The following is a 26,428-nucleotide window of genomic DNA, read 5'->3' on the forward strand; positions in this document are numbered from 1 at the left end:
TGAGATAGTTAGTTGCAATAGGGAGAGACATTACAATACATTCTTGAACTACGAATTAGTTACAGATGAGTGAGACATTACAATACAGTGGGGTACAAAGAGATACATAGTATGATGGACATTACATGACAGTGCGGTTGCCTTGGTAAGCAGAGGAGCGAAAATGTGTTACCGCTCCTGTACAAAGAGACAAGTTTTTTCTAAATGTCAAATAGGACGGTTCCGCTCTTAAAGTCAGGGTCATGGAGTTCCAGAGTTTCGCAGCTTGTACTGGGAAACTGTTACCTCCTTTTTTGTAGTTTGAATCTGGGTATAGTTAGGAAGGGAGCATGTGTGGACAGGGTAGGACTATTAGTTTGGTGTTTTGTAAATTTGTTAGTTAGATATTTTGAAGCTACGTTCAAGAGACACTTGTGTGTTAGTGATAATGATTTGAAGACAATACTATCCTGCACCGGGAGCCAGTGGGCGTTAAGTCTTGCGGCTGTAATGTGGTTTGACTCCGGGATGTTAAGAGCCACTCTCAGGGCATCGTTTTGTAGTACCTGGAGTTTTTATAGGTTACGGCTATTTGTTCCAACAAACAGGGCATTATAATAGTCAAGTCTAGATAGTATGAGGGCCCTAGCCAAGGTAATGCAGCTGTCTGAAGAAAGGCAGGGTCTGCAGGCATTTATAGGTTCTGAAGTGTAGGCCGCCGCAGAGGCAGTCTCATTTACTTGTCTTGTTAGCGTGAGAGCCTTACCCATGGCATGTACAAAGTAAAACACAACAATTCGACCTTGCTGGTATGGGATAGCATAGCTGTTACACTGGGCTTGTCCGTCTACCCCACCCCCGACCACACCCATCCACGTTAACACAAATTTCTATCCAGACTATAATGGAATTACTCTCTAAATGGAGAGCTGGTGGCTGCAAGTATCTGTCACATGTTCAAACAGGGAAAAATGAGGACCTTTGATTCACGCAAGAACACTTTTGGGACAGACTAAAAGGAGCGCTTCAATTATTGGCAGCCGAGTCACTGGGCACAACAGAAGCATAATAACATAGCTGCCACCAGACCCCTGAAAGCATTTAAGAAAAATACCTTAACCCCCCTGCTCATGATTCCTCTAGTCTGATCTCCCATGGGAACGCTTGCCCGAGTTTCAAACTTAATGAGGCACTGCCATCTTACATTCCATCTTGGTACAAAAATCTAGAGACACTGTTTTCCAAGAACAAATGGAGCGGTATCTGGAGAGGGATGCAAAAGGCCACTCCTAGTGTTCAATAGGCAGAGAAAGGCTTCCTACATTACCTGCACCCCCACAGGATGAGGCACATAGCCGTAGGGGACAGTGGTTTGTGCTGGCTGGAAGCACAGGTGGCACTGTCCCAAACTGTTCAGTTATTGGTCAGAAGTAAATCATCTAATTAATCTAATGACTAACTCTGCATTACCATTGGAGGACAGTCTTCTGGGAGTAAACGAGAAGCACCATATTCGGGCTAACCATTCTGAGAGACCTTTTCTGAGGGCCATACCTTTAGTTGCAAAAATCAAAGTTTGCTGTTTGAAAATCAGCAAGATCACCCACCCTAGATGACTGGTGGTCACACTTGATTGATAAGCAACAAGATAACTTCCATTATGCAGGACAATGTAATTACTTTTTTTTTAATGAAATTGAGTTTCTTCTTGAACTATGTTAAGAACAACAAAGACTATCGTTGTCCCACATGGTTGCAAGCTCTGGGCTTATTGAAGTGCTTATTGGCATTGTCAAGACTGGCACATGTTGTACTGTGGAACCTTGAGTGAGGGATTGGTTTGGATTAGCTTCCCAAGCTTGTGTTCAGTCGCGTACAATTAATTCCACTGCATATACAGCCCCTCCTACATTAAATACCAAAGGTTCATTTCCCCGAGTTATAAAGCTTTGAAGTTTAAATAAGGGAGATATGTTGCTACACTCTATGTGAATTTATGTACTTTACCTGTTCTGTTCAATTTGTCTTTTGTTTTGCTCGTTTTAGGTTTATTGAATCTTTATAGCAGAGGCCTCTGCTTCCAATCACATGACGTTGGGAGGAACATAAGGATGCCACAGACAAAACTCCTTCTCCCCTTTAAGGTGTCATGGGACCAAGGGCAGGTTATACTCTTCGGGAGTGATCTGGCCAAGCACAGAAGCAGGCCAAACATCAGTAGAGTTCTAGGACCAAAATACCAAATGTCCAACATAGGTTTTAGAAAAATAGGATACTTTAATTGACAGTACAAACCTACTAGTCAAACACTATAATCTAACCGCAAAAGACGATACATTATATGCAGACTTTGCAAAGAAAGGGGGCATTCTGGCTCTGAAGCAGGGGTGCACAGGCAATTGCAGCAGCATGGCCCACTCACTAAAGAGGTCTTTAAAAGGTAGAGAATGGGGTCTTAATAGTCAGTAGGGCCCTTAAAGGCAGGTCAACGTGACCTACCCACTTCAAATAACTTTAGTTTTTGTGGCTCAACAGTGTCAAGACAGGCTTCTAGGCGCTTTTCTACAGTTTGAGTGTGCTGCAAAAGGGGTAGTCATTATTAACACGGGTCAATGTGACTGCTTTCAGCAGGTCAAGTAGAGAGGGTCAAGTCAATGGCTTCCATTGAGTTAATCCTGCATTGTGACTGATCATAAACAAGGGACAAAGGCTGTTCTGTTGGCTTGCCGCCGCACGAAAAGCAACTCAAGGCATTCAAGCCAGATCGAAGTGGGCGAACATTGCACATAGCTTGTTCTAAACTTCTGGTTGTTGTGGGTACACAGTCTAGGGTCTGCAGGGGTAAAATTATTCTGCAATTCCAAGTCAGGAAGGTCTTAGAAAGCACTTGCATGGTTCGGTCACATACATTAAGCAGGCTCCTGGATCACACTGGTCTCAGCTGCAGGAGGCCTTGTCCAGCCAGCTGATCATCCCAAATGTTCCTGAGGTAAGAGTAACGGTAGGGTCTCTGTTGCTTCTTGGGACCTTTATCTTCACCTCTAAGGCAGAGTGCTTTGGCGCAGATGTAACCCCTTCAGATATCCAAACATGACTTAACTCATGGGGTGGGCTCATCCCCTTAATAAGGGCAATCGTCTACAGGAGATTGGTTTTCTAATCCTCTGTAAGGGATCCAAATCCTGGATTCTGTTTCATCATCATCTGCATGGTGAGGTCAAACCGAGAGTGCTTTCCTTGCAAGATGTTTTGGAGCCCTAGGAATTCTAAAGATGGTTGAACCCTTCTCTTACTGGTAAGTCTTCTCTCAGGAGCTGCTCTATTCACCCGTTCCCCAGTCTACCTACATCAAAGAACCCATCTATTAATTGCCACTAAGGTGCAAATTGATTTGGTCTGGCAGAGTCTGTCCTTTGAACCACTGGATCTCTCCCGGCTCCTGTGGAGGCAGTTCGTCACTGCCTTGGCGCTGACAATCTTTTAATAGAGAAAAGAAAGGTGTTTGCTGGGCAGAGCCCAAATGGTATGGTTTTTACCAGTGTAATTGTGGAGTCCCAGAGACCATGTCATAACTAAACATGGATTATATTTACGTTGTTCACCTGCTACCATGTTTTGGAGCACACAATTATAGGATTTAGGTTACATGCAAGACTACCCATAGTCAAAAGCAGATCCTGGCTGCAGGACCTTTGGTACCAACATCCACTGGCAGGAATCCAGGTCACCTTGTGGCTGCCACATTGTCAAACCACAAGGCAGCTGCTGAGTGTCAATAGACAGGCTTAGCAGAGGTACACAGGTGTGCCCTATGCTTCTTGGCATTGAACATTTTTGAAAGAAAGGATCGGAGACCTAATTTTCAGAGACAGAGCTACGTGCATCATTTTGTTACTCAAAATTTAAAAAGGTCAGGCTGCTCTGCCCTCTTTTAGGGTATTCTATCACAAAGCCTGCAGGTATAAAGACAAAGGATGGAAGGACCCGGGCTTCAGCAATTCTCCCATTCTCTGCAGAAAGCAGCAGCAGAATGTCCCAGTAATCCTAGGAGGCCCCACTTCTAATGATGTGCGCCAGCTATGTGCCAACAACTCTCCACAGCTCCTGGGTGAAAACCTTAGTGACGCAGGAAGGAGAAACGTTTAGGCCCACCAGTTCAAAGGAGGAAGACACCACGAAAGTTCTCCCATGTCAATGAAAAAGCAGAGCTTCACCTTGCAGTAGATGGATTGGACAACTGTTATCAAAGTAGCAGTCTTTCAGCGTCCTTCTACAGTCTCCCATGCTTCAGAATGTTGGCTCCAGTGGTAGTATAAAATAAAGGCTCCAGACCATCTCCTGATGCACAAAATCGTGAATGAGAGACCTGCAACATTTAAAACTATAGGTGGATGTTCAATCATGGACAGCCATCTCAGGTACAATCATGACCTCACAGGTGTGAGCGGTGCATTGATGATGTATGCAGTTCCTTAGCCAGCCTAAGCCAGTTCCACACAAACCCGAAGGCTACTTCCCAGGCTCTGCCCAGAGCCTGCAAAGGTAATAACCATAAATGGCTATTTCCTCCACATGCCTTGAGGAAGAAAAGGACAGTAAACCTAGAAACGCAAGCTACTGCTCATTGACGACACCCAATGAGGGTGAAATATGTCTGGGGATACTAGTGGTCTCGTGCAGAAGGGATGTGAAGTAGCAATTGGGTCTGGTCTGCCCCTTTTGGGGTGGGACCAAGTCTGATTTGGATATGGTCTTTCACCTTTAGCAATGGCTTAAAAGGCTGAAAAACTAGGATCTGGATGGTTGCCCAGAGCTGTGCCTGTGGCTCCGATTGATTTGATTCAAAACCTTCCAGCCATCACATTTTGGCTTTGCAGTGAACAAGAAAGACCGGACTTACAACATTGTGGCCAGTGTCACAGATGGCACAATAATGTCAAACTTTGGGAAAGTTAAGTATTTTCATTTTTTTCCCCCAGCAGTTTACAGTAGGGAATTGTCAGATGGTTCAGTGAAATAGTAGTAGTTTTTTCAATATAGCGTCAAGGCTGATAACGGGTTGGGGAGTGGCACTAGAGCCGTCCCTCTATCTCGTCTCCCTTGGGATGCCCACCCTAGCCCAGGCATCCGTAAACCCTAGTTAGGACTACTCATTGGTAACCCCTGCTGTCTAATCTCTGGTCTTATTCTGAGCTGATTTTCCTGAATGTAGGCTTTGTGTTCCGTAGGGAGTTGGGAATAGTGCCTGCACTTACTTTGATGGATCCGCCTAAGACCAGTCACGCTCACTCACCTTGCCCTTCTACTCTGCCTCCACTTGGCGACGTCTCCTCCCCAATAACCTTATGCCCTTCTACCTTCCTGCACCCTTTGATGTTAACTCTTCTCCTTCACCTTCTGCTCCCACTACTAGTCTCCCCTCTACTACTCCTCTTCCTCCTACCCCACTACTACTACTCCATCTTCTTTCCCCCCCTACTACTACAACAGCTCCTCCTCCTCCTCCCTGTGACCCCCTTCTCCCTACACAGCCAACCTCTCCTCACTCCTGTCCTTCTCCCCACTACCATTACTCCCCCCCACAACCTCCTCCTCCTACTACTACTACCAGAACCACCACCACTCCCACTACTTCTCTTACTACACCCCCTCCTTCCACTACACAAACAACTTTCATCCAGTATCATTCAATTCACATTCACACCTTACACTAACCTGTATCCACCTGCCACACAAACATACACACACTCTGCAGTACCCTTGCACTTACTAAGCCAATACCTCACCTTTCTCCAGTAAACGCTTGCACACTCTGCCGCGCCTGCCTTCCTTCCTGCGGGTCGTCTCGTGGTCCACCTCCACTGCTGATCTCACCCGGATAACACACACTTCCTGTTTCCTACCCCCGATTAAATTTCCCTCCCACTGCCCTAACTCGCCAGCTTTCTCTAGCCAATCCCGTTCCATATTCCCCTTCTGGAAGGGTGTATGTGCCAGGGCAAGACTTTACAAGGAACAAGTTACTTACCTGTAACTGTTGTTCGCCAGCATGGGTCTGGCATGGATTCACATGCTCATGAATATTCCCCGTCGTCAGGCTGGGAATCATGGGTAAAGAAAAATCAGTATCAGTTTCGTTTCTGATCTGTCTTTCGTAGTAGTAACCAATCACTGATCTCTGCGTCATACTGACCACAGTCAATGACTGCCATCTCTCTAAGCCCCGCCTCTGGCAGCCATCTTCAGATTTGGTGGCACGTGAAGTGGCAGTATGACCAAGTGAAGAGCCGCAGAGGGGTAGGCGGGAGGGTTTGCATATGAATCCATGCCAGACCCATGCTGGAGAACAACAGTTACAGGTAAGTAACTTGTTCCTTCTCCAGCATGGGGTCTGGCATGGATTCACATGCTCATGAATAAAAGAATACACAGCAGTACACACATGTACAACCACGGGAGGTGGCAACAGGCTCAACATTAAGCAATACAACAACTCAACATTAAGCATCTCTTACCTTCTCACCAGGCTCACCTTAGGCGAAAAGGTTGCGCAGCACTGCTTGGCCGACCCTGGACTCCTCCCTGGAATCCCGGTCGACGCAGTAGAATTTCGTGAAGGTGTGCGTCGACCTCCACGTAGCAGCCCTGCAGATGTCCAGCAGGGGCACACCAGATAGGAACGCCATGGTAGCTGCAATCGCTCTGGTGGAATGGGCTCTTGGACGGCTGGGCAGCGGTCGGTTTGCCGACCGATGACAGTACATGATACAGCCGGAGAGCCATCTGGAAATGGAAGCCTTTGAGAGAGCCTTACCCTGATTGACAGGTCCAAAGTTCACAAAAAGTTGTGACGTCTTCCGAAAACTCTTCGTGCGGTCCACGTAGAACTTCAGCGCTCTAGCCACATCCAGCGAGTGCAAAGTCCTTTCAGCCGGCGACAAAGGCGACGGGAAGAAAACAGGCAACACCAAGCGTTCGTTGAGGTGGAAGTCCGACGGCACCTTGGGCATGAAGGAGGGGTGCGTCCTGAGCACTACCCTTGTGTCGTGAAAAGTCAAGTACGGGGGCTTGCAGGAAAGGGCCCGGATCTCTCCCACCTGTCGTGCGGAGGTGATGGCCACAAGAAACGCTGTTTTCCACGACAAGAACTTCAACGGGGCTGAGTGCAGAGGCTCGAACGGAGGTCCCATGAGCTTGGTCAGCACCACGTTGAGCTCCCACGCCGGGACCGGAGCCTTCACCGGCGGGAACGATCTGAACAGTCCCTTCATGAATTCTTTCACCAGACGACGAGACCACAAAGACGTCCGTCCCGTGGTTGTGGTGTATCGGGAGATCGCAGCAAGATGAATCTTGATGGAAGCGTGCGCCAGTCCAGCCTTGGCCAGCGTCAGTAGGTACGGCAGTACTTGAGGAGCCGTAATCCGTAGAGGGTTAATCTTCTGTGTGTAGCACCAGACAGAGAACCTCTTCCATTTGTGTCCGTAGCATTTAAGAGTTGGGGACACCCTGGCCTTTGCAAGAACCTCTCTGCAGTTGGCCGGTATGTCGTAACCTCCAAACTCTAACGCTGCAGGAGCCAGGCCTGCAAGTTCAGCGACTTCGGGTCGTGATGGAGGATGGCGCCTCCTTTCCTGGAGAGAAGATCCGTGTCCACTGGCAGCTTGATTGGCGGGGACGCTGACAAGTCCAGAAGGTCCGGGAACCATATCTGCCTCGGCCACGCAGGTGCGACGAGGATCATCCTGCACCGTGACCTCTTGAGCTGGTTGATGAGCCGGTTGATGGGGCCTTCGAGCTCGACCGGGGTCTCTCCAGGAGCTTTGCCGGGTGCTCGGCCTTCCTCTTACCCGAGCCAGAGCGTTGGCTCTTGGTTGATGGCGCTGGGGAGGATGCCCCCTGCCTGGCAACCGTAGAGCCCGACCGTTCGGCGCTCCCGGTGCCAGCGGACTCGCGGCGCTTGGCCTTCTGTTGGGCACCCGTCGCCGGGGCGCCCTCATAGGTCTTAGAAGACCGCTCGGACTTCTTCTTTTTCTCGCCCGACGGGCTCTTCCCTTCCAGCCAGTTGGCGAGACGCAGATGGCGGTACTTCATGGTCCGCTCCGACATATTGCCGCAAAACGCACAGTCCTTCTCCACGTGCGTCTTGTCCTCATGCAGGCAGTAGAGGCAAAGGGAGTGTTCGTCCTCCTTAAAGACATTCTGAAGCTGGCATCCAGGGCAGACCCTGAACAGCTTTCCGGGCATCGAGCTTCCCTTCTCCTGGGCCATGTCCGAGATGGGCCTGAGAAACTTCTGGAGTCCTCCAAAAGTGTGGCTCGACGAAATCTTCACCCTTGAGGGGCGTAGAAGAATCCGACACGGGTCCCTGTTGATCGGATAAAGAAACGGTGGAGCTTGAGGCTCTTTTGACCAAAAAAAAGAGAGAATTTTCCTATGAAAAAGCGCGAAAACGCACTAAAGCTCGAGAGCAATAGCACGAGGATCCCAACACTTGAACGTGCAGTAAAAATCTGAAGATGGCTGCCAGAGGCCGGGCTTAGGGAGATGGCAGTCATTGGCTGTGGTCAGTATGACGCAGAGATCAGTGATTGGTTACTACTACGAAAGACAGATCAGAAACAAAACTGATACTGATTTTTCTTTACCGAGGATTCCCGCCTGACGACGGGGGAATATTCATGAGCATGTGAATCCATGCCAGACCCCATGTTTGAGAAGTGGGATAAGCCTTGCCCTGAAGGTGTTACATTTGAAAAACATATTGAATAGGGGGCTAAGCGTTGCTTCGAGAGGGCTCGCCGCATAGCAAAAGTAATGGCAGTCCATTACGAGCAATGATCAAGTTCGCGTTTCGTGGTCCCCTAGTAAGGCAAGTTCTCCCAGGGTGGCCTGGCCTGTCCCAACATTCTTTGGTGGTCTAGGGGCTCAGCTTGTGAATGCGGGTCTCTTCTGATGCTTTTGGGTGGCCGTAAACTATTTCGCTGAACATCGCATAGGTCCCCAGGTTTCTCCAGCGTCACCCTCTCCCCCTTGTTGGGTGGCTCAGCCTTGACTCGGCTGTGCTTGGGTCTCTTCGGCACTGCACCTGCCCCTGCTGTCCCGCAAAGCTGGTATTTCATTTAATTTCATTTTATTTATTTGTAAAGCGCAGCATGGCCCGGGGGCATATGGGCGCATAAGTTAGATCTGGTTACAGTTACAATAAAAAGCAGTCAACAGTAGTTACGTTACAGTTACAGAAGGTACAAACATAGTATTGCAAGTGCGTACAAATATACATTAAATTACATGGTGTGCCGGCATCAGTCTAGCGTGCTAGGATCCGGAGGATAGGCTGTCAAGGAGTCCAAATTGTGGAGCCAACACCTCGTGTTATGTTTGAACAGGTTGAATGAGGATTCTGCACGCAAGGGCGCGGGGATAGTGTTCCATAATTTGGAAGCTTGAACAGGTAAGCTAGCGCCACCTGAGTTATGAAGTTTGAATCGCGGTATGGTCATGGTATTAGTTTGTGCTACCCTGAGTGGTCTTGAGGAGGTGAGGGGTGTAAGTTGGTTTGTAAGGTATGCTGGGGCAAGGTTAGCCCTTGCTTTGTGTATGAGGGCCAATGATTTAATATATCTGGTAAGCAGCAGATATTTATATTTGGAGTTTAATTTCTCCGTTCTCTTCCATCATGGTGATCGCTGCAAAATATATGTATATATTGGCAAGCATTTTGGCAGCGAGGTATGGCAGTAGGTCAGTGGAAAATATTTCTAATGTGGTCCTTGGTTTGGTAATTATTTTTAGCATGGTAGTCTTAGATTACAGCTAGCCTTATAGCCTTAACTGAATGTTAATGCATCACTAATGCCCAATATGAGCCTAACTCGAACTCTATCCGTACCTACCGATACTAACCAGGACCCTGTCTCTTTACTACCTGATCTTCATTGTGATATGAAGTTCAGTAAAAGGGAATTCATGAAAGGTTAGGATAGCATTGTTGTACAATAAACTACACATGACGAGATAAACAACATGAATAGGAAAGAGTGCAAAGTTCTAACAATATAAGATCTCTAGTGAAGCAAACAATGAAGAACTTACCCCAACAATTCTCATTTTTGCCCATGTGATAACACCAAAGTAGATTCAGCTAGTTTTAACTGTTACTTCCTGGTAACAATGTGTGTATCAAACACGTGCATCCATCCTTTCACTATGTTACTACCAGTATGCACCGGTAGTGCGGTTCATTTATACAACATAAGCCTGTGCCTTTGAATGGCTCATCCAGCAAGACTAGCTTTCCATATGGTTCATACAAACACTGTGCAACATAAGCAGGCAGAGCATAGGACTGCTCCATACAACTATTAAAATAAAACATACCTGGCACCAGAACTTGTCGTGTGGCAATGCAAGCAGCCAGTCCAGATCCTGAGCAATGAACTGGGCACGTTCCAGGAACTCTTCCACCAGAGCAGGAATGTTGGCCTTGGGTGGAGTTCTGTACAGAACAAAAAAGCGCTCTGCTGTTCTGATTGGGTGCTATGTAAATAGAAAAGAAGGAATTAGCAATGAGCAACACAATGACACACATACAGTTACACCAAAGCAGCCCATGAAGTCCACTGACCCCAAACCAGCCCATGCAGTGGCCCAACTCCAAATGCACCCCACAGTAATCCTAACTCAAGACAACCCACCAAAAGCCCTGTTGGTGGAACTACCTAATGCGGGTCCAAAGGGTGAGTGGGGATGGCGTAATGGGAGCCTGGTCCCCCCCTCACAGAGGGTTCTCAATTCCATTTCTTAAGCTTGTGTCACTGTATTCTGCTATGGTGGACAACATTGCACAGCAGCCCCACATTTGGGGCATGCTTGCCTCACGCGTAGAGCCCAGGACTGTAATACACCAGTTGTCCTAGAGAGAGTTGGCAACTTTCTTCCCAGAGTAAGCCAGCCGGCCACTCAGCCACAGACCTTCAGTTTCCAAAAACTTTATATGGGAACAAAGTTAAACTACGCCTGTAATGTGTTGAAGAATCTAATAAACAGATGTCACAAAAAAAAAAGAAGCCAATCACTGTCCTCAACCAATAATAAGAGGTATTAAGATTCATAAGGTTAAGAGCCAATCCCAGGAAAGAATAAAAGAGCACAGATGGAACAACCAGTCAAAATCAGCCTTAGAGAACACTCCACTGCCTTATGGGTAAAAGAGGCAAAGACAATTAAGGGCATAGAAAATAAATTCAGTTGGGACCAGACGAAGCAGATATATCTGCTGATGCCCACTTGATAAAATGGAAGTCTGCTGGAGACAAAAGACTGGCAGGGCTGCTGCCTGGAGGAAGGCAGTTGGAGGCTGGAAGGAGAGGGAAAGCCACCCTGGCAGAAGGGCCTTAAAGCCCCTCAAGTACCTGGGCGTTGAATTGGAAAGCCAAAGATTTTTCAGAAGCAATCCCCAGTGAAGGACCGACACCCATGGCAGGAGGGTAAGAGAACGGGGGCTGCATGAAAAGGACCCTGAATGGAGGGAGTACAGCAGAGAAATACCCATAAAGCTAATGTCCAAGAGGGACTGACCAGTTGTTGATCCTGAATCCCCAGGGTCCAAGATAGACCTGTTGTGAAGCCTGAATCCCAAAGAGGGGCCTGTTATGAATATTGACCCTAGGGTCAAGATGGCCCTGCTGGGAAACCCTGAGCAACCCAAGGTCTAGGAGAGACCTCCTGAAACTACTGAAGACCCGAGATCAGGGATACATCTAACAGTGAATGTAACAAGGCCTGAGCAAGCATTTTACCAGGCAGACAGAGAATAAGAAAACATTTAACTCCCACACAAATAGGGAGACAGATTAAGAACATTGCCACGTTCAGGAGGCAGGAGCGAAGTACCTAACCACATTGAACTAGACACCGGAGAGCATCACGACATACCCAATGAGGCACATTAATCTGAAAATAAAATAAAAGCTGGGATTTGTGCGCCTGGAGGCCTACGGGCGAGGTGCAGCGTAACCAAGAATTAAAATAAATAATTTGAATACACACACACATGCCACTCTGAGATATAACAATAAGGGCACAGCATTTGTTTATGGGTTAATCAGATGGATTTTGGAAACTTGTCAAACAAGTAGAATGTTTATTTCTGGAACCCATTAATGTATGTTACAGCTCAGAGTGGCGTGTGCACGTGCTACGAGTTAAATTGTCACAAGGCATCAAGCGTGACCATGCTCTAACATGGTCTAAAATACCAAGTCTCACCAGGGCAGGAAAGCTGTGCAGTTTCCCTGTTGTCGGATCCGTCTCTGATACCTGCAGTTCATCTAAAGGCAGTGCAGGCATCTTGCAATGCTTGGAACCCTCTGAAATAGAAAAGATTGTTAAATCAAAAGAATGAGCTGCACCCATGCAGTCCGTGGTATGTTAGCAACGCAGTGTCTGCACAAACCAGTGACACAGTTACAAGACAAATATCCTTGTGTTTTTCAAAAGCAGCAAGAGCATCCAATAAAATAATAAAATTAAAAAAACAGGTCACTGCTTAAATGTAATGGAGAAAAGGGGAGCAGACTGCGCTGTACATCACAATGATACTTCAAGATTATGCTCTTAATTAAGCATGTTATCCAAATTAGAGGCATAGATAAAACATGTTGCATGTGTGAGAAAGGCATGGTATCAAGAGATGAGACAGACAACTTCAAGTTTCACAGATTTCAAGTTTCAAAAAAAGTTTTATTTCAAATGTCAAGATCGTTTAAGGTCTAACTTGCCCTATAACTAAGGTAGGGATCGCTCCTGCTTAAAGAAAACTAAGGGAAGTCTGTTTCTTGTAAATCCAAAACCAAAGTCTGTCTCTGTCGAAACCTATGCTTATCCTCGCATCTGGAAGAAAACGTAGTGTGGGGTTTTAGCCAACAAAATAGTGTTCAAAATAAAGTCCCGGCTGTTCTTCTGGGATTCCTTACCCAAGTTCAATACAATGGGCCTCATTACACGGACGGCGGTAAGGGTTAACGGTCACCGTTAATGGCAACGGTAACCGTTAACCCTTACCGCCGTACTACGAGGTCCCTTTGCGGGTTGGTGCTCTAACGCCTGCTTTTTGCAGGCGTTAAAAACCAACCCGCTAAGGGACCTCGGAGCTAATTACGGCAGCGCAAAATTGCGGTGCCGTAATTAGCGCCTTCCCCATTCCCATAGAGCCCTATGGGGCAAAAATGGGAATGGGGAAGGGCAATGACGGAAGGAGGATTTACCGCCCCACCGACCTTGGAATGGGGCGGTAAATCCCCTTTCCGCCAAGGCGGTGCCGGTAATTTACCGGCATGGTCCAGGGTGCTAATAGCACCCTGGATCACCACCTTCCGTGTAATGAGGCCCAATATAGTTTAGAAAAAAAGGAGGTCTTGAGGTTCCCTTCCCCAAGACAGCGTTTTAGTTCTTTCAATTCTCAGGGTTCCCTGCCCCAAGATTTCACTGCAGCACTTCTACTGCTTTCATCCGCTCAATGTTCAGTAGAAGAAAACAATAGGTCCACTTGACTCACTTTTGAGCTTGACAAGTTGTTTGACAGTTCTTTATGAATCATTTCCAATGTCCTTTGCGTATTATCATTTAGGGCCTCCTGGTCTAGGAGCAGTTGTCCAACCACACGGGCCACCCATTACAGGTCACACAGCCATGAGTTCCTTTAACCTTGTTTGGCCCCTTTTCAGGCTCTTCTGCCTCAGGCTTTTGACCTCACACTTGTATACACTTTGGGTAATGTAACACTCTTTTGCATCAGTCTTTTCTTTTACCACAGACTTATGGGCTTTTCTCATACTGATTGTTAGAATACTTAAATGATTGTTCAATATTCCATATGCTTTTCGTTTTCCACACAGTGCAAAATCAAATGTTTGTTCAGTGTTCAATATGCAATGATCTTATTCAAATAGCACTTCTCAGCCTCCTACTTCATAGTAGACATGCATTGCGTCTCCCCTGCTCCCAGCTGCGTTTGCAGCTAAAACTGCCTCCGGGTCTCGGCACGGCAGAGTGTCTCTCCAATTTGGTAGCTCAGCTGCCCGCCTTCCAGTTCAATGGCTCCTGGTCCTGCACCCACCAACTGCGGGTCCTCCAGGATCGATGCTGGCCATACAGACTCCAAAGTCTCTTCCCACCACGGCAGTTCTCCTGGATCTCATCCTTGTTCTCTTTCTCTTGCATGTTTGGGCCTTACCCTTTCATACACCCAACCCCTATTAAGGGGCCTCAGTTGTTGGTGTGTCTTGCCTGACCACACTTAACCCAATTAAGGGGACCTGCCTGACCTTCAGTATTGGATACCTTCATACCCCTCTTCATCGTCCTAGTACTAGAGTGGTGTTTGTAATAAGAAGTGTGTATTACTCCTAGATGCTTCTTCCTCTTCTCAGTATCTGGTGGGTACTTACAGGGTAAGATGAGACATGAATGGAAATGGCCCATGAAGGCTGAGGAAAGGGAGGGTAAGTCCGTGTTAGGAAAGGGAGGGGGGGATACCATGTCTCTCCCAAGGGCATCCACCTTCCTCCACCCAGGTAATCCTCCCTCGCTTGTCCACCCCCAAGGTCAGTATCCAATAGCCTTTGCCTTTCCCTGGCCACCTGTGCAAAGGATCCATGGGGAATAGGAGGGAGAATACCCTTAGGTTTCTCACACCTGCCAAAACTATCTGCACCCAAAACAGCCTTAAGTTCAGAGTGCCTGGTAGTGGCTGAGCTACCTTAACGTTAGGGACAATGACTGGTCCTTTTTGGGGATTTGTTGGTTTGCAGTGCAACTATAACATCACTGTAATTTTAAAGTCTCTTTATTAAATATATAACCATAACATGCTGTGGAAAACGGTTTTTCCAGAGATTTTTTAAATTACATATTCAATCATACCTACAGTGCACACTGGGCATAGCCAGTGGCTAAACCAAATTGCCACATTGCACAAGCCGAGAACCTCTAAACCACCCAGTGAATCCACTAGCCATGCCCGGATCACCCAACAGGCTCAATTTGTACACTAGGTGTGACCTGTCCGAGGTGTACTCTGCAATCCTAGACACCCATTGTTTACACTGGGCTTACCTCTGGTCATGCCCAGTGGTCATTTTGCTAATGTCCATTGGGCAGGCCTACAACTATGTCCAGAGGGCACTATGGCCAAAGTATGGACTACAACCATACACCAGGATACTCACAGAGCGTCAATGATGTCACTGGGCATGGCCTTCTGCCTTCCCCCAGACACCTGGCCACTTTGCACATGGAATGCCCTTTGATCATGCCATAGGCACCTCCTACCTAGCACCTCAAGCCACCTGATTTACAGTGGTCATTTAGCAAGGCTCATGGCGAACTATAGCCCAGTGTGCCCTTAGCCAGGAAATCTGGCCATTGGACAGAAGACTGCTGAAGGCTTTTATGAAAGGTTGTCCTTTCCCCCCCCTTTAAATATCCACGACCAAACGTTTAGTGTCTGAAAGGTTGGGTGGAGTAAAGGTTTCCCTTCGTTCGTTTAAATTAATCACATTGCTTTCCATCATTAGAGACACCCTTCCCATTACCCCCTCCTTAATGCCTCTTTGATTTGCATACTTCCAGGGGGAGCAGAGAAACTAACCCCTGCAACAACCTTCTTTGTATCATGTCACTCCCAGTTCTTAAGTCCCTGTCTGCTTCTACACCCCTCTCCATGTTTTAAAATAAGGGTGTACCAGGGTGGCCACCAGGGTGCATGTGCAAGATGGCAGCAATCTCATCCCTTCCACTGGAGAGAATGGCATAATTCCACCTTTCCAGCACCCGCAAATGAAAAAAGGTAGCTGGCAGCAGATTGGAGCACAGCCAGCTGTACCCAGAACAGGCAGGGAAGGTACCACAGGGACGGGATCGTTCAGGGGAGCAGAGTTCCAGTGAGTGTGCATTAGGTCCTTGCACATGGTGAGGTGAGGTGTGGAGCAACGCAGTGGGTGTGTGGAGGCTTCGCTGGTATGCCACTGTCAGTCTGACTGATTCCCCTGCTGAGGGTGGTTCAGATCCACCATAAAAGTGAGAACCCAGACCTCGATTACCAACACGACTCACTGCCAAATTGCTGACACACGTGGCGCTCACTCAGGCCTCGCGGTAAGAAAGCAGGGTGGCTATAGTGCCCGAGGAGCCCGGGTGAGGGAACGAGCGCACTTTGACATCGAGGAGCAGGCTGCCCCACATAAACCTAAACTGCGATTGGAGACAACCATTATTGAAAGGGCACTGAACCTTATATTGATGAAAAGTCGACCCCCACTGAACAAAGGATGAAACAGAGGGGAGAGAAATAGAGGCCCAGAAGGCTAAGGGGTAATTTCTGAAACTGTTGTTGTGCTGAAAGGAGAAGCCCTGGCTCCAACCTGGGCATCGCAGGGAAGAACCAGAGTGTCTCAGGTCTTAGTAGGGCCACATGCTGTCTCCTGAGAAACTAGTCTAGTGTTCAGGAAGGGCAAAGAAGAAACCAACAGACCTCAAAAGGAAAAATTCACCCCCCATAAGGGAAGGGGTGAGTGGGGGTGGGAATAGGGCCCTCAATCTCTGGTGGGCCCAAGAGTTAGAAAGAAGGTAGAGAGACTGCAGCAGACAGCCTCAAGAATCCTCAAGTATAACGCTGGATGAGCTAGAAGGGGGCACTCCAGCAATTGAGAAGGGCAGACATGAGCATGATGGTGGGGCAAATACAGAGAGGCTGGGAATGATGGCACCCCAGCCCCCCAAACTGAAAGACCGCAGAGCGAAGAAATAAGAGCAAACCAGTACAGTATAGAGACTAGACGGAACGAGATGGACAACAAAATTGGGGGTATGGAGGAAAGACTCCAAGGCCTTGAAGAAAACCATTCATCAGTGGATATATTGGAAACTCAAATTGATGTCAGAAGCTCAGAATTAGATAAGCAAGGTGAGGAAATAAGCCTTCTCTTTTTTTAGTGTTTCTTTTTATTTCAAAATTGTATTTTAAATTGTTTCTTTTTTTAACCAAATAATAATAAAAAAAAAAAATAAGCCTTCATTTGTTCAAGATTGTTTCTAGAGGAACACGTTCGGTCCTGATCAGATTTCATTAATACTCAGAAAAAATATGGATCCTGACTAAGGCAAGAAGTATGGGCCTTATTAAGTATGGTCATTCCAAAGTCTCCAAGACCTTTTCAGTATACAACTTGGCAAAGCGTAAACAGCATAATTCACTCATGAAGTGGATGAGACTTTACTTTACAACGTTTATATAGCGCACTGTGGACCTTTGGGCATAAAGGCGCATAACATAGAGACAAACAGGTTAAGAACCAGAGTGTAGCATCTGCCGGGATGCTCTCTCCATAGGGGTTTTTAGCTGAGGGGTCAATACGTTTAGGCAAAGAGGAATGTTTTCAGATCTTTCTTAAAAGTCTGCAATGAGCTTTGTAGTCTTACTGAGAGAGGAAGTTGGTTTCAGAGTTTTGGGGCAGCGAAGTGAAAGGCTGCTTTCTCAGCCTTTGAAGTTCTTTCTACTCCTGGGGATTATAAGAAGATACTCCCCAGATGATCTCAACTCTCTGCCACAAATGTTTTCATTAATGACATTATGCAGATAGGATGGCATGATGCCCTGTCTGTATTTGAAGGTAATTGTCAGGATCCTATACTTAATATGTGCTTCCACAGGAAGCCAATTAAGTGATCGCCTAGCCTCTGTTACATGGGCCCTCATTCCGAGTTAGGACTACACCATGGAGTAAATAGCTCCATGGTTGGCAACCATGGAGCTATTTACTCCATGGAATACCGGCATGGTGAATGGAGTAATTACCGGTCCATTCCAAGGTTGGATGGACCGGTAATTCCCCATTCACCATAGCCCTTCCCCATCCCCATTTCTGCCCCCATAGGGCTCAATGGGAATGGGGAAGGAGGTAATTACGGCACCGTATATTACGGTGCCGTAATTTACTCCAAGGTCACTTTGCGGGTCCCGTAATTTACTCCTGCTAAAAGCAGGAGGTAAAGAGGGACCCGCAAAGGGAACTCGGAATACGGAGGTAAGGGATTACCGCCATTGGTGCCCTTACAGGCGCCGGTAATCCCTTACCTCCAACCTCGGAATGACCCCCATGGTCTCTTCGGGTCATCCCCAAAACCACTCTAACCACCCTATTCTGCATTATCTGTCATCTTTGGGTGTCTCCTTTTTTCAGACCTACTAACCATAATCTATTTTTGCCTCAATTATGACTCTGGCAATTGTTTCTGAGTTTGCCTGTGAGATGAGCGGTCTGAGGTGATGAAGCATTTTGATGTAATATGCTGAGGCCGAGATTACGCTAGTGACATGGTTTGTCATGGACAACAACTGGTATAATGTCACTCCTAGAATTTTAAGTTTTGGTACAGGAATAATATGGTCAGATCCCAGCCTGAAGGATTGATGATATTTGCCATCAAGCTTGCTGAGGGTGGCAGGACTTCCTATAATCATAAGTTCCGTTTTGCTTTTATTTAGCGCTATGTTGTTATTGAGCATCCAGGTTTCAATTAAGTTAAAGACTCTGTTTAACTTTGCTGCTTCTCGTCGATGGCAACCGGAGAGCGGGACGACACATTGCGTGTCATCCGCGTAATTAGAGAATATAATCCCCTCTGCCTCTAATTTGGCGAAGAACGGTACCATAAACAGATTAAGGCCCTCATTCCGAGTTAGGACTACACCATGGAGTAAATAGCTCCATGGTTGGCAACCATGGAGCTATTTACTCCATGGAATACCGGCATGGTGAATGGAGTAATTACCGGTCCATTCCAAGGTTGGATGGACCGGTAAATCCCCATTCACCATAGCCCTTCCCCATCCCCATTTCTGCCCCCATAGGGCTCAATGGGAATGGGGAAGGAGGTAATTATGGCACCGTAAATTACTCCAAGGTCACTTTGCGGGTCCCGTAATTTACTCCTGCTAAAAGCAGGAGGTAAAGAGGGACCCGCAAAGGGAACTCGGAATACGGAGGTAAGGGATTACCGCCATCGGTGCCCTTACAGGCGCCGGTAATCCCTTACCTCCAACCTCGGAATGACCCCCTATATATATTAGGGGAAGTACTCGCACCCTGTGGAACCCCAAAATGAACTGGATTAGAGGAAGCTTCTGCAATATCTGAGCAGACTCTGCTGTGTCTGTCCTCCAAGAAAGACATTGGGCCTCATTCTGACCCAGGCGGTAAGTTACCGCCTGGGTCGTACCTTTACCACCATGGCGTAAACCCCGTTTACGCCATGGTGGTTGGCGGACTTACCGCCCCATTCCGAGGTTGGCGGGGCGGTAAGTCCCCAATCCCCATTTACCCTTCCCCATTCCCATTTTTGCCCCATAGGGCATAATGGGAGTGGGGAAGGCGTTAATTACGCCACCGTAAATTACGGTGGCGTAATTAACAACAAGGTCCCTTAGCGCCATGGATTTTAACACCTGCTAAAAGCAGGTGTTAAATCCTCCATGGCGCTAAGGGACCTCGGAATCAGGCGGTAAGGGTCGGCGCTGTTTACGCTGCCGTAAACCCCTTACCGCCTGGGTCGGAATGAGGCCCATTGTCCATGATACCGCAAGAGGTGAAAAGTTAGCAATCTCCGATAGTCTGTATTTCAATACAAGGTGGTCGATCAAGTCGAAAGCCGCAGACCGGTCAAGAGATACTAAAATAGAAAGAGAACTTTTATCCAAACGATCTAAGAGTTTTGACTTAAGATCAAGATGTGAGGTCTCTGTTCCAAAGCTGCGCCTTAAGCCGGATTGGTGTGCATTCAAAATGGGAAATGTATTAAGATGTTCTGAGATCTGTATATACGCCACCTTATCCAGAATTGTTAATAAGAAAGGTGTGTTGGAAACTGGACGGTAGTTCAAAGGGTTATCCCTATCCAAACCTGCTTTTTTGAGGATGGGTGTTACCATTGTTTGCTTCAGGTCGTCTGGGGCCTTACCTTCTCTTAAGGATGTGTTGATAAATGTACATATAGCTTTAAAAAGCAGTGAGGGACAGGTTTTTATAATCAGTGCCGCGCAGGAGTCCTCTTTGCAGCTAGAAGGTTTTAATTTTTCAATAATGTCTTGAATGGATTCCTCTGTGATTGGAAGAAAATTAAATTAGGCTACTGTGCCCTCAATGTACGTGGATCTTTGCTGTTGAATTGGTACCTTAGCAGGTAATAGTTTCTTTCTTTCTAGCATCCCTGTTCTTATTCCCAGCAGTTTAACTTGCACACTGTCTTGTATACACTGGCACCAGGTAGAGTCTCTAATCTCTAGTTGGTCTTCTGGCGGAGGGGTTATTTCCTGTTTTCTCTGAATTATAAAAATGTCCCTAGCATCCAAAGTGCATTAGCGAAACGTGAATTATGAAAATTATTCTTAGCAGCCAGAAGCGCCGTTTTGTATTCCTTTACTCGGGTCTTATATGAGAGAAGGGAAGTTGGAGTGGGGTCGATTTTCCAAGGAACAAGATACGGATGGGGATATTCCTTCTCCAGTTTGTCCTGTGTTGGGCGAGTAAAGTGTTGCGATCGTCACATTCACTTTGCCTATGCTTCCCGTTACCAACAGGGCTCGTCCTTCTACGTCGGACAATGTCTTGGTCTCCACAAAATCTATACCCTTTCTGACGAGGATTCCCACACCTCCCCTTCTCAGTGGTCCAGATCCCCAGAACTCCATCCCTGCACGTTTCCCAAGGATTTGCCTTTCCTCTCCCTTTGCGTATTTTGTCTCCTGTAATAGGAGAATGTCTATTTCGGCTCTTCAGAATTCTCTGGCCACGAGTGATCTCTTAGTTGGCGAGTTGAGTCCTTTCACATTAAGTGTCCCTACCATCAGGGAATCCCCCCCCTGCTTCAAAGTTCGATGCCATTGATTGTTTTTATGAGGAAATAGCTTTTGTTACATGACTGAGGTCGCATTCCTACCATGAATGTCACACTGTATTGAGTGTTTTGAACTACTAAAAGTGCTGCTTCGACCCCAACCCCTGCCCTACCCTCCCTCCCTCCCCACCCCCCATCCCTTCCCAGTTGATGCCGTTCGATCGAGCCCAGTTGGTAGCACGAGACCTGCATCGAACCACCTGTGGGGGCCGTTACTTCACGCCCCTTGACCTGATGTGATATCTCAATCTCCATTGAGCCCTTCCAGTGCCCCACCCCCCCAAATACTCGTGTTGTGGTCATAATGATGTCCTTGGTTTGACACCTTATTTCAATCACTCTATCAACAGTGGGTTAAGTTCTATCTTACCCAGTTCGTAACTGTTCAGTTGTCCCCCTCCGGGGAAGAGGTTACCTCGCCGGTATTTCCTTGAACCTTTCACATGTTTTCTCCTCGGGCTTTGGATGCGCCATTCTCAGTCTTCCCATCTCGGTTCCTCTTGATTACTTTCGCCTTCCTCTCGGGGGCTGATTAGTTTGGATCTCAGTCTAATCTTGGTTCCCTCGTATTCAAAGGAGAGGGAGAAGGGGTAGCCCCACCTGTACCGGATATTCTTTTCCTTCAATCGTTTCATGAGGGGTCCAAACATTCGCCTGAGGGCCAACGTCAAGGAGGAAAGGTCTTGGTATATTGAGATTTGAGTGCCTCCTAAAGTGATAGACTCACTCCTTCTGCCCTTCTCGAGTACCCTGGCCTTGTCTTGGAAGCGATGAAAATCCGGCAAGAACCGATCTTGGTCCGCCTGGGGGGCCTGTGGATTCTTTCTGTTATGGGCTCATCAATAGCATCGTCCGCGACCAGGTGCTTGATAATGTCAAGAAGTGTTTTCCTCAGATCAGCTTCGGTTTCTCCTTCCCATTCTGGAATTCCGAAAATCCATATGTTGTTCCGTCTTTCTCAGTTTTTCAAGTCGTTCAACTTGAGCTTGAAGTCTTCTTCTCGTTGTTCTAGTTCAGTCATCCTCTGGTCGAGTTGTGCTTCTAGAGTGTCTATGGATGCTTGGTTGTTCTCCACTCCTTCAAGTCTTTCTTCCATGTTGTCCAGCCTTGGTGTGATTTTGTCTATCTTGCCTCCTATGTTAGCCCCCAGATTTTTAATTTCTCCGAACAGGGTTGCGATGTCGCCTATTCTGGCCGCTAGTTTGTTTCCTGTAGTGTCACTGGTCTAGGACCCCTTCCACTGTGATTGTTGTACTGTATTGTACTGTGTTCCATCAAGCTTTTCTCCCACGATCTAGGTCCCCATCCACTTGGGTTTACAGTTTTACACTGTACTGTGTTCCATTAATGATCTCCCACGTTCCTGGTCCGTATCCTGCTTGGGGTATCATTGTATGCTGCGTCACCTGCCCACCCCTCCTAGTGTGCTCCCTTTTGTAACCCCCACTCCCTCTGTGCTCCCTGCGCTGCTAGGCACTGTTTCTCCCTCTCGCTCCCCTGCCCCCACATTCCTCGCACCCACTATGGTGCTCTCTGTTTCTCCCATCTTCTCGAACTGCTACTATTTCTTATCCTATCCCTCTCACTACCTCCGGAAGGAAGAAGTTCAAGAGGGACATCCTTGTCTCCATCCCAGGCCTCCCTATCGCTGATACCTACACCAGTGCTTCCTCCACAGACTCTCACCGACATCCTCTTTGTCGATCCCTCACCAAACCTATGGTCTCCTCATGTATTGTTGGCCCTCTCTACCATCGCTTCCTCTCCCATTAATGGTGGCAACGGTGGGAGGTCCTCTTGGCCTCCTTCCACTCCTCCAAGACCATCATTAGTCCTCTTGACCTCCTTCCACTCCTCCAAGACCATCATTAATGTCTATCTGAATGGCACTGCCTTGGTCTAGGGCCCTCAGCCAAATCTCCTCCTTTTCGATAGGCATCTCCCGTGTCTCAACTTCCTTCCTTCTCATGCTACTCCTACTAGCACCTCTCAGGCTCCCCTGCCACGCCCTTCCTCCGCCACCTCTCTGGTAACTTTCTCCTCCTCTCTGGCTCCTCTGCCACCTTCTGCTACCACCTCTGCCCACTCTCGGGCCCCTCTACTACTTCAGCTGGGTATACCTCATGCATGTTCCCCATCCCGGATGTCTTTCAAATGTGGCAACCTGCTCCACATCGCTCTCTCACTCTGCTGTCAAACACTCCTCTGACATTTGCCACCTCCTCGAAGAACTTGTCCTGGATATCCTCGCTCTCACCGAGTCTTGACACTCTCCTCGCCGATGGCTACAAGATCCTCTCTGAGCCCAGAACCAACCGACCCGGACACTCATTAAGTGCATAGGATTTCTTCTCCAATGGTCTGTACTATGTCTGAAACCTACTGTTAATTCTTTCCAAAGGTGAAGTAGTTCTGATCTTTCCGGAGTGGATCTCTGCTTCTGTCATTCCTACGCAGGCCTACTCCTCGTTTGAATGCCTGGTCTGCAGGCTCACAATCTCTCCCAGCCTCTCTCCAAATGTGGCCACCATCTACAGGTTGCCCTACTCCTCTCCGAGTGGGCCGACTTCTCCTCTCTACCTCTCACCTTCTCCTCAGAGCCCTCAATATCCACCTGGATGCTTCCAATCCTTCCTCTGGGCTCTTCCGCAACCTCTGCAACACTCTCTCTTCCCGCTCTCGCTCACCCTCTCCTTTCGACCCTCAGGTCCGAGACACTCTGCAGGACACACCTTGAATGTTCTCATCTCCTCATACATCCCCTCTCACCGCCCCCCTCTCTTGGACTGACCACTTTCTGCTCCGCTTTCCTCTCACCTGAAACTCTGTCCTTCAGACAAAGCCCACCTCAGCACTGCCACCTACCTGCTCGGTCATTCGGACCATGAAGTGCGTGTCAGTGGATGCCTTTGCCACTACTTTCTCCGCTCCCCCTACTCCTGCGGCTGACTCGCACTCTGACACAGCCCTCTCAAACCTGCATCTTTCTATCTCCAACACTCTGGACATCCTTGCCCCCGTCATGAGAATCCCCCTGAAGCCAACCTCCAAGTACAACTCTTGGTATTACTCCGACCTCGCCACTCTGAAACCAAGTGCGGGGTGGCTGAGCGGAAGTGGAGGGCCTCAAGCACATCCTCTAACAAACTGGCCTGCCTCCTGCTCCAAAGGCAATACAGACTGTAAGAGTCCACATCCAATCCTGCGTCTCTGCGGCCTCTAACACGGCCAAAATCTGCAAGGAACTGGCCAATACTGCTGCAGTCTGCGCCTCTCCTCTTCCCTTGCAGGCACTCTGCACAGCTCTGGCTACTCACTTCACCACTAAACTCAGGGCATCCGGTCCTTGATGATCTCTTCCTCTCCTTCTCCTACCTCTTGGTTCCCTTCCGGCCGCCTCTCCTTCTCCCTGACAACACTGGACGAGGTTTCTAGACAAGTCCGATCTAAGTGTCAGCCAAACAGGTGCTCCCCTGCTCCTCTAGAACCATCAAGGACCACATTGACACCCTCACTCCAGCCTTGGCCGATTTCTGCAATCATCTCGCCACTGGATCTTTCCCCGCTATTCTAAAGCACTCCCTTGTGCACCCTCTCCTTAAAAAGCTTTCTGCCGATTTTACTATTCCGGCAAACTATCGCCCAACCTCTATCACTCCTTTCCTGGGGAAACTCCTGCAAAAAGCTGGCCATCTCCCAGCTTACTCCATACTGAATCTGTTGGTTGTCTTTGTGACCAGTCAAGGCACAGAAACTGCTCTCCTGAACACCCATGAAGATCTGTTCTTTAATCTGGTCTCCAGCCTTCCTTCTGTCCTCATCCTCCTTGACCTTTCCTCTGCCTTTGACACAGTCAATCACACCATCCTGATCAATCGACTCCATGAGAACCTGGGCATCACGGATCAACCCTTGGAGTGGCTGACCTCTTTCCTCTCGAACCGGCCCGCCCAGGTTCAACTTGGGTACTTTCTCGTTACCACCTCCGTCTCCACCTGGGGTGTCCCACAGCGCACTCACCTCTCTCCCTGGCTCTTTAATGTCTGTTTGGCCCCTTTGGCCCATCTGATCTCTGCTTTCTCCTCTGACTTTCAGTGTTATGCAAATGACACTCTGCTCTCTTTCAAGCTCCCCTCAGCCTCCTCCCTCGCTCATTCCTGACTGTCTATCTATCCGTGGTTCAAGATTGGTGCGCCTCAAACAATCTCTACCTTAATGCCAGTAAGACTGAGATCCTTCTCATTGGGACCCCTGCTGTCCCCTCTCACTCTGGCCGCCCTCCTTGGGCCTTCTTCGACCCCACTGTCTCCTTCTTTCTTCCCATCTCAGACCTCACTAAAAAGTCCCACTACCAGCTGCACCTCCTCAGAGGTATTCCTTTTTTCACTTTCCCCTAAAAGCTCAAGCTCACTGTCTCCAGAGCCCTGACGATTCTCTCTAGGTTGGACTAGGGCAACAGCCCCCTTTCTCAATCTGCCTTCCTCTACTCTCCACCCTCTGCAACTAATCCAGAATAGGACTGCCAGACTTATCCTTGGCCTCAAGCCCCGGAACTCTATCTCTCCAGCACTGAACCTCTTCACTGGCTCCCCATGGCTGCAAGGATCAAGTTCAAGACCCTCTGCATCGTCCACAAGGCTTTCTGGGGGACAAGGGCCATACTACATTCAAATCTTCAAAAATACCATCCTTCTCGAGCCCTTTGCTCAACTACCTCCAACTCGGAGGGTCAGACGCTTTGCTGGGCAGAGTGGGGGTAGACCTCTCTTCTACAGATGCCTCCCTCTGGAATGGCCTCCCTGCCACTCTCAAACCTGAGCCGGACCACCTGAAGTTCCGGAAGCAGCTCAAAATCATTTAATTCTCATCTGCCTTCACCCTCTCCCTCCCCTGCTGACCTACCTGTCTGCCGCACTGACTGGTTGCCTGGCTACACTCCGAGTAGAACAGGTACCAGGTTCCTGCATGATCAGTCTCCCCTGCACAGGCAATGGACCACCGTGCACTGTAACTGTAACCTCTATAGTCCCCTGCCTCCTTGCACTTACCCAGAGCCGTGCTGACCTTGATGCACTTACTCAAAGCACTGCTGCCCTGATAGCACTTCCGCACCCTCTCCCTGGCACTTCCAGCTCGCCCTCCCCCCTGCACTTTGGCGCTGTCGCACTTGCATGATCTGAATGTCACAAAGCCTAATAAGATCATTTGTATTGTCCTCCCTCGGTCATCCCTCCTTTGTCTTGTCACGCCTAGAAACACTACAGGCGCGCTAAAAATGACTTATCATATATCATGATAATAGTGCTTTGCCGATGTTGATCTTTTGGTTCATTTTTAGGCAGGGGAAGATTTTTAAAGGATGCTTAGGAGTGAACTGGATTTTTTAAAGATGGTTTGGATTTGAGGGGTGAGCTTAAGATGCAAGTCTAATACGATGCCTACGTTTTTTGTTTCTTGTTCAATGGAAAGGGGCAGGGGTGACAAGGTTATATGA

General features: G+C 48.0%; 1 protein-coding gene across 3 annotated transcripts in view; it reads right to left on the reverse strand.

The window, feature by feature from the left end:
* Positions 1-26,428, reverse strand: part of ASCC2 (activating signal cointegrator 1 complex subunit 2) — a 1,015,237-nt gene that overhangs the window by 884,130 nt on the left and 104,679 nt on the right. For all 3 annotated transcript variants that reach the window (XM_069619287.1, XM_069619286.1, XM_069619285.1), the window contains exons 2-3: positions 12,250-12,350; positions 10,360-10,518 (exon numbers count right to left, since the gene is read on the reverse strand). In XM_069619287.1, coding sequence (XP_069475388.1) covers positions 10,360-10,518; positions 12,250-12,330 — 240 coding nt within the window. In that variant the 5' untranslated portion in view covers positions 12,331-12,350. The remainder of the gene's footprint in view (positions 1-10,359; positions 10,519-12,249; positions 12,351-26,428) is intronic.

Source organism: Ambystoma mexicanum, chromosome 10 (assembly GCF_040938575.1).
Source record: "Ambystoma mexicanum isolate Mex_15411 chromosome 10, UKY_AmexF1_1, whole genome shotgun sequence".
Classification (NCBI taxonomy): Eukaryota; Metazoa; Chordata; class Amphibia; order Caudata; family Ambystomatidae; genus Ambystoma; species Ambystoma mexicanum.